Source organism: Orycteropus afer, unplaced genomic scaffold (assembly GCF_000298275.1).
Source record: "Orycteropus afer afer isolate SDZICR_OR568_19922 unplaced genomic scaffold, OryAfe1.0 scaffold00053, whole genome shotgun sequence".
Taxonomy (NCBI): domain Eukaryota; kingdom Metazoa; phylum Chordata; class Mammalia; order Tubulidentata; family Orycteropodidae; genus Orycteropus; species Orycteropus afer.
This window is the reverse complement of record NW_006921640.1, coordinates 5,266,581-5,275,771: the sequence shown is the minus strand read 5'-3', so window position 1 is coordinate 5,275,771 and position 9,191 is coordinate 5,266,581. Positions and strand designations below refer to the sequence as shown.

Sequence of the window (9,191 nt, the reverse complement as noted above, 5' to 3'; positions counted from 1 at the left end):
GAGCCCACAGGTTCAACTACTCGGTCCTTCTGGGTAGCTGGCTGTGACCAAGCAGTGACTACCACCTTGCCTCTTGTCAGCTCTACTATACACCTAGGAATTCAGATTATACACATAAAGTTATTGGACCACTTTCTGCCAACCCTGTACATGTTCTTGGGTGCACTCTCCACTTCATATACATACCTAATATTTCAGCCTGTCCAACCATCTATCCACCCATATACCCGTGTTTGCCTTCACTGACCATGCTATATTATATGCACAAAAGGGTCCATCTTTGTTGTCTGTACTTCCCACGTACCTCTCTGTCTTTCTCTTCCTCAATGCCACCACATTTTACTTTCAAGGGAATGAGACTCCATTATAGCCGAGTTTACTAAAAAAAAAAATTTTTGGAACAGTAAAGGACTCTAGCCAATATAGCATTTTCAGTGAAATTCTATTGGCACTGAAGAGCTCTATTTTCAATGGTGAAACACCATTTAGGTTGTAATGACTTAGAGTATATTAAAGACCCTCAAGTAAAATATAATTTACTTCTCCTACAGTATTAGCAAAGATAGTAAAAATATGATGAACACAAATCCAAAATGGTAACTATTTACAAATAGTTCCTTAAGAAGAATTTGTGTCAATCTAGAAAATAAAGTTCACAAATATGTCTTGATGCCTCAAATCTCCAGTCAGATGTGACTCTCTTACCTCTACGCTGTAAACATAGTACTTTACACCAATGGATAACACATGGTATATATAAACTATTTAATATTCTATGTGTCCATATGTCAATGGTCAATTACTATAGATTTTGGATCTACTATGTGTCAGGTGGGAGGGAGCTCTGGTAGCATAGTGGCTAAAGCACTTGACTGCTAACCAGAAGGCTGGCGGTTCAAACCCACCAGCCACTCCTCGGAAGGAAGGTTGGACAATCCTACTTCCGTAGTGATACTGCCTCGGAAACCCAAGGAAGGGTCGCTATGAGTCGGGGCCGACTCGACGGCACATAACAACAACAACAACAACATGTGTCAGGTGGAAACTCTGGTAGCATAGTGCCTAAGGCACTTGACTGCTAACCAGAAAGCTGGCAGTTCAAATCCACGAGCCACTCCTCAGAAGGAAGGTTGGGCAATATACTTCTGTAGTGATACTGCCTTGGAAACCCAAGGAGGGGTCACTATGAATTGAGGCCGACTCGATGGCACATGTAGCACATTTTGAATTGAGACCTAGTGTTTTGGTTCTCTAGTGCTGCTGTAACAGACATACCACAAGTATGTGGTTTGAACAAAAAGGGATTTATTCTCTTACAGTTTAGGAGGCTAGAAGTCCGAGTTCAAAAGCCAGCTCTAGGGGCCAGATGAAGGCCCCTTGACCTTGGGCTTCAGCTCTGCCTCTTGCTCCTGGCCCAGTGAAGCTGGAGGCTTCTTTTGACTCAAGCAGCTGCTGGCTGCTGAGGCAACAAACCAAAGGTAGACAAGTAAAATGAATAGTCCCAAGATTATTAAGCAACACGGCAGGCCTCTAGTTCAAGTTCAGAAACAGTTTCAAGATCGGCAGGCAACATAGCAGGCTGCTGAATGAAGACTTGGCCACATGCAGGGTCCAAGCATGCCAAAAAGCACAAGACTTTTCTCAAAGTGTCTTCTTATATGCTGGAAGCAGAACACATCCCTAAGGCAGTTATTCAGCTGCTCATAGCAGATTCCACCATGGAGTTGATTATCAATCTCATCATGAGGAATCACTACATCCAGCTGCCCAGCCACTCAAAACCAGGCCCAGCCAAGTTGACATATAATCTTAACTACCACATCCAGAAACCATGCAAAAATTTGCAAAAAAAAAAAAAAGGAAGGAAAGGCAAGTGCAAAAACTCTTGAAGTCTCAAGCTTTCTGTGTTCAGGATATAAAGAGAGGGCTAATCTTGTTTAGTATGGTGAACAAAGAGGAGACTGAATAAATGGAACAAAGATTAAAGGGGGACCAGATTATATGACTCTATCAGCCAAGATAAAGAATTTAGATTTTATTCTGTTTCAATTGTCAGTATTGGAAAGCTTTAAGCTACAGACTAATGTTAAGGTTTTGAAGGATCACTGAGGCTACTTTGTGAATTACAGATTATAATGAGGCAAAAGCAGCATTAGGCAGATCAACTTGAAGGCCACTGCAGCAGTAAAGACAAGAGATAATGGCTTAAATAACGCTGAATTGAGAAATGGAGATAGTGCCAAATCAGAATGGAAGCATATCTACAAAATTTATTGACGGACTACCATTGAGATATAAGCAAGTGGGTGGACAGTTGTGACAGGGATGGCAACTATGTTTATGTATATGTTTTGGGAGGAAACAGCCTTGTGATCAAAAACCAACAGTAACATTTTGGACTTAATATGTGACTGTCTACAAGATATGTAAGTGGAAAAGTTGAATAAGCAATTAGATGCATGAGGCCCAAGCTCAGGGACAAAGTCTGGGTTGGAGATACAAATCTGAGCATTCTCAGTGTTGTTGTTAGGTGCCATCGAGTGGACTCCGATTCACAGTGACCAACATAACCAAACACTTCCTGGTCCTGTGCCATTGCACAATCCTTGCTGTCCTGGAGCACATCGCTGCAACCACTGTGTCACTCCATCTCATTGACTCTACTTTACCAAGCCTGATATCCTTCTCCAAGGACTGGTCCCTTCTGAAAACATGATCAAAACACATGAGACAAAGTCTGGCTACTCCTGCTTCTAAGGAGAATTGCTGCACTTCTTCCAGGACAGATTTGCTCATTTTTCTGGCAGTCTACGGTACTTTCAGTATTCTTTGCCAACGCCACAACTCAAAAGCATGAACTCTTCTTGTTGTTGTTGTTATGTGCCGTCGAGTCGGACCCGACTCATAGCGACCCCTCCTTGGGTTTCCGAGGCAGTATCACTACGGAAGTAGATTGCCCCATCTTCCTTCCAAGGAGTGGCTGGTGGGTTTGAACTGCCAGCCTTCTAGTTAGCAGTCAAGTGCCTTAGGCACTATGCTACCTTAACTCTTCTTAGATCTTCCTTATTCATTGTCCAGCTTTCAAATGCATATGAAGCAACTGAAAATACCATGGCTTGGGTGCACCTTTATCATCAAAGTGACATCTTTGCTCCTTAACACTTTAAAGAGGTCTTTTGCAGCAGATATGCCCAGTGCAATATGACATCTGATTTTTTTGACTGCTGCTTCCATGGGTGTTGATTGTGGATCTAAGTAAAATGAAATCCCTGACTTCAATCTTTTCTCACTTATCATGATGTTGCCTATTGGTCTAGTTGTAAGGATTTTTGTTTTCTTTATGTTGAGGTGTAATCCAAACTGAAGACTCTACTCTTTGATCTTCACCAGTAAGTGCTTCAAGTCCTCTTCACTTTCAGCAAGAAGGCTGTATCATCTGCATATCATAGGCTGTTAATGAGATTTCCTCCAATCCTGATGTTGCATTCTTCATATAGTCCAGCTTCTCAGATTCTCTGCTCAGCAAACAGATTAAATTAGTACAGTAAATGGGTATAACTTTGATTTCCTGATCTTAAACATGCAGTATCCCCTTATTCTGTTTGAACGACAGCCTCTAGGTCTATGTACAAGTTCCTCATGGGCCCAATTAAGTGCTGTGGAATTGCCATTCTTCGCAATGTTATCCATAATTTGCTATTATTCACGCAGTCAAATGCCTTTGCATAGTTAATAAAACAGAAGGAAACATCTTTCTGACACTCTTTGCTTTCAGCCAAGATCCATCTGACATCAGCAATGATATCCCTCATTCTGTCCTCTTCTGGAACCAGCTTGAATTTTTGGAAGTTCCCTGTCAATATACTGCTGCCACTGTTTTCAAAATATCTTCACCAAAATTTTACTTGCATGTGGTATTAATGATATTGTTTGATAATTTCCACATTCTATTGGATCACCTTTCTTTGGAATGGGCACAAATATCGATCTCTTCCAGTTGGTTGGCCAGGTAGCTATCTTCCAAATATCTTGGCATAAACAAGTAAGTGGATGCAGTGCTGCATCAGTTTGTTGAAACATCTCAATAGGCATTCCATCAACTCCTGGAGCCTTGTTTTTTGCCCTTTAGGGCAGCTTTGACTTCTTCCTTCAATACCATTTTGGCTCTTGATCATATGCTACCTCCTGAAATAGCTGAACGTCAATCAATTCTTTTTGGTACAGTGACTCTGTGTATTCTTTCCATCTTCTTTTGATGCTTCTGCCATCATTTAATATTTTGCCCACAGAATCCTTCCATATTGCAATTAGAGGCTTGAATTTTTTCTTTAGTTCTTTCAGCTTGACAAATGCCAAGTTTGTTCTTCTCTTTTGGTTTTCTAACTCCAGGTCTTTGCACATTTCATTATAATACTCTCGTGGGGATCTGTCAGTTCTGTCATTCCACTAGGCTTAAAATAAGAGGCAGAGGGGGCAACTCACTACTATCAAGAAAGAGCAGCCAGGAGTGGAGTGTGTCTCCTTGGAGCCAAGATCCCTGCATTGAGATGGCAGAGATATGAAGGTAGGAGCAGTGGCAGAAGAATCAAGAGACCAACTCAAGACAGAGCAGTAGGCTTGCTAGGCCATGGAGCCAGAAAGCTGAACACCTTTGGGCAGGAGGCTTTGAGGAGAGGTGGGATACATCTATCACCAAAGCTAAAAGAGCTTTGTAACCCTTGCCCGAGCAGGGCAGAGGCCAGGCCAAGAGGCCAAGGACCAAAGAGAGGCATGCCTATGGGCATGGCAGAGGGGAGGCTCTCTTGATCTAAGAACTTTATCCTAAGCATTCCTGAACTGTAACCTTCCCTAATAAACCACATAATCCTGAGTTTTGTCTGTGAGCTCTGCGTGGTGACTGCAATGAATTATCAATCCCAGCAGAGAAGTAGAGAATGGATGGGAAGTTGGTGTCAGAACTGGCAAAAAGGCTGGAGGGTGGTGGTAAGTCTGGCTTTGCAGGAATAAGCTTTGGGTTGCTGATGGTGATTTTGCCTCCCCTTTGTGAAATTTAGGAGGTCAGAGGACAGCACCCCCCATGCCCCTATTGCAAATAGTTACATCAAAGACAACTGAGAAGTAAGGAGCAGTAAGTAGAAGGAAAGCCAGGGAAATGTAGTGGCATTAAAGCTTAGAGACAAATGTGTTTCAAGCATTATGTTGTAGACAGTCAAAATGAGGACAGAGTGGATATAGGCAAGGTGTAGTTCCCTGATGACCCTGAAAAAAGGTCCTTCAATGGAGGGGTAGTTATACAACAAGTTCTATACTAGTAATGAGTTTTACACTAGTAAGAGAGATAAGATAAGGTATCACTTTTACTACCTCGTTGTTGTTGTTGTAATGTGCATAGAGTCGGACTCCACTCATAATGACCCCTCCTTGGGTTTCCAAGGTGGTATCAGTACAGAAGTAGATTGCCCAACCTTCCTTCCGAGGAGTGGCTGGTGGGTCTGAACCCCCAGCCTTATCTGGTTAGCAGTCAAGTGCCTTAGGCACTCTGCTACCAGAGCTCCTTCAATACCTTTTAATACCTTATTTGTTATAGCTGTCATAGTCCTAGATTCATTTCAAGTTTCAAACACTTATTAATGCCTAATAATATTAAATATAGTTTAAACACTTCAAAAAATCTATTTAATTTTTTCATTGAATGTGTATGTGTGTGTGCTTATGTAGATGCTTATGTAATGTTGGAATGAAAAAATTAGCCTTACAAAACTAATACTGTCATTCTCAAATATGCACTAATAAACTTACAAAATTCTTTTTAACAATTAGTTAAAAGTCATAGACAACTACTTATCTGCATTTCTGCAACTCAAATGTCTAAAAGAATGTGGAGAAGCTGATGTCAAAAGATCTATTTCAACAACTGCACTTGCATTGTATCTGATTTTGTATATGAGTATAAATAAATCCTCATTTATCATTTTCTGCTGAGTTCACACCTATGTAAGGCTAGAAATTGCATTTCCAACAGGGCTTCCATTCATTCACCATTGCATAAGAGCAGCTTCCCAATTATTTAAAAAATGCTTCAACATTTTCTCTAACATTTTTTCCAGGGATGTGTAGAGAGTTTTAAGGGAAAAAGAGAAATAAGATAAGGGATCAGTTGAATACCTTAAGTGAAAGAACAGGTAATTCACAGTAGGAGATAAAGAGCTTGAGAGAGGAGGATAGTGGTGACATAAAATTATTTGAGAAATTAAATCAAGAATTAAAAATAGAATTACATTTTCTAGTTGGCAATATACAAACAACACTAAGTGCACTTCATAAATTTTACTATTGTTGCTCTAAGTGTTATTACCATAAATCACATTAGTAGTGTGCATGGCATTTTTAAAAAGCAAAAAGCATTGAGAATGTCAATAAGTTTAAACAGCTCTGTTATCCCTGAAGAGAAGAGAAGAGAAATGATCACAAGCTTTTACTATGTCTAAAAGCCCAGTTCTAATGCCCCCAATCTTTGCTATCCCTCTCCCTCTATCTCAGCACAATATAGAGCATCATTTTGCCAGCAATATATTACAAAACTGTTTACTGCTGCTTTCTTGATATATTTTTTTTTTTTTTTTTTTTACCTGATGTGCAAGAGGAGACAGGTGTTTGCCCCTTTTTTCATCTCGGACAGGGAAAAGAGACTTAAGCAGCTTTGGCATCTGTGGCACAAAGGATTTCACTGGATTCAAGTAGGAGGCTGCTAAGCTACTAAGTCCTGTCAACAATATTAAAAGAAGACAAAAAAAGATAAAATAAAAACAATTACATAAACATTCTCCTTTCTGTAAATTTGCCAGGTACGATTTGTAAGCAAGTCTATCGATACAAATTTAAAAAAGTATCCAAAAAAAGTTTAATATTGGAAAATACGGTATTATTGTATTTACCCTAATGCACAATGATGTCTTCTTTTACAACTAAATAGTAGTAACTGGGGTACTTCTAAAACATTCTAAATTCTAATACCCAGTCTTCCTTTCCATATTTAAAGAGTAAAGGACTCTCGATTCTTGACACTAACTGGAACAAATACTAACATCTGCCCTAGGGTAAAATGGGACATCAATTTTTAAATTACATAGTTGATAACACACATGTATAATTCTCCTTCTAGACTTTAAACTTCTTGAAGTCAGGAACTGTCTCATTCAACTCTAATTTTGCTTGACTATTTACTGAATGAAGATGTAACTGATCTTTCAGACTAGTAGTATCTGAGTTGTTTTTATAGGAAAAGGATAGATCCCCTGAACCAACTATGTTCTCAAAGATGGCGGAGTAGGCAAGCTACACAAACCCTCTGCAATAAAGAAATGAAAAACTAATTGAAATTAATACAGAAGACAATCCTGGAACCCTGAGCTTTGAAAGGAATGATAGAGAAGTGGATTAAATACCAACTAGAAGAAGAAACAAGGAGCTCTGGTATCATACTGGGTAAGCCATTTGGCTGCTAACCAGGTCAGTGCTTCAAACCCACCAGATGCACCAAAGAAGGCAGATAGAGCAATCTACTTCTGTAAAGATTTACAGCCGCAGAAACCAAATTGGGATTACTGTGAGTTAGAATCAATTCAATGGCAATGAGTTTGGGTTTTTTTTTTTCTTCACTAAAAGAACCTGAATGAGAGGGGCGGTAAGATGGCAGAGGAGGCAGAAAGACTGCACAGACCCTCTTCAAGAAAGAAAAGGAGAACCAGTTAATACAGGCAGAGAAGATAATCCAGGACCCCTGAGCCTTGAAGGGAAGGATATAGAAGTGGACTAAACCCCAACTAGCAGAAGAATTTGCATGAAAATACCAAAAAAGGAGACATATGGAGCTGTGGTCTGGCAGCAATCCTGAGTGATCCTAACGGCACGGCACAGACAGATTGGAGAGTGCTAAGTCTGGTAGGACCTAAGAATTAACCTAAAAATCAGCCCTGCTAGCCAGGAACTGCACGGAGGACTGCTCTGGTGCCTGGTGAATAAAAGCAGAAGCACTGAAGAGGAAGGCGGGCTGAGCTGTGGACTTTTGTCTAGAGGGTGCAGCCATTTTGGATGTTTACAAGCGGCTTGACCATTTTGCATATTTAAAGAGACAGCACTCTCCCAGATTCCAGGGGCTTAAGAAGAGATTCCACTTGCCAGTAACCCCAAGGACACTCCAGAAGTGGATAATTGAAAAGGTGTGACATTCCCCTTGTTATTCTTGTACTCCACACCCACTTGTGAACAGAGGTGTGGCCATCCCCGACTTCCACCCACCTTCTGGGCCCACAGGAACTCCATCCCAGTCTGTGTGCACTGATGGAGCCTGGGTGACCTGCCCTGCCCTCCACCAAATTTTTTTCTTTTTCTTTTTCCCTTTCTTTTCTCTGGTTATTAGTTTGCTTCTTTTTGTCTGTTTTAAAACTATTATTATTATTAATACTTTTGTCCTTTTTACTATTATAATTTATTCTTCCCCTGCCAGGTCCCAGTTTTCAGCTTTTTTTCTTTTCCCTGTTCCTGATTGCAAATTTTCTTTTTTTCTTTCTTTTCTTCTCATACTTAACCCCGTTCCTTGTTTTTCTTTTTGCATTTTTCCCACTTTTTCTTCATTACTCTCCTTCTCTACCTTTTTTTTCTTAGTGCCCTATATCCAGATAGTGCAGGTTTTCTTGGTTTTTTTTCTTCTTCTTCTTTTTCCCTTTTGTCTTTTTTTGGTTACTGTTCCTGTGTGATTACATGGTGTAGTTTTTGTCCAGGTGCTTTTAGTTTTTTGATGATTATTCAACTGTAATTTGTATAACTGAGTGGGAGACAGCAACAGTCCCCATAAGACACAACTACACCCACAGCTCCTGCAACTTCACCTACTGAGCGAGAGCCACCACCTCCTTCTCCACCAATGGGCCAATGATAAAAAAAACCACCAAGAAGAGCCAGAATCACTTTTGGCTGCTCTTCACAAAGAGTTAACAGAGATCTAAATACAATAATGACACGATGTCTCAGAGACAACAGACCATCACAGTCCACACAAAGAAGCAAGATAAAATGATAGAAACAAGGGAACAGGATACAGACCCAGAACACATCCCTGAGGAAGAAGCAGCTTTGGAACTCTCTGATAAGGAATTCAAAAGAATTATCTTTAGGTATCTTCAAAGGATTGA

General features: G+C 40.3%; 1 protein-coding gene across 1 annotated transcript in view; it reads right to left on the bottom strand.

The window, feature by feature from the left end:
• KIF13B (kinesin family member 13B) overlaps positions 1-9,191 on the bottom strand; it is a 351,480-nt gene that overhangs the window by 33,267 nt on the left and 309,022 nt on the right. The window contains exon 37 of the mRNA XM_007938771.1: positions 6,630-6,763. Coding sequence (XP_007936962.1) covers positions 6,630-6,763 — 134 coding nt within the window. The remainder of the gene's footprint in view (positions 1-6,629; positions 6,764-9,191) is intronic.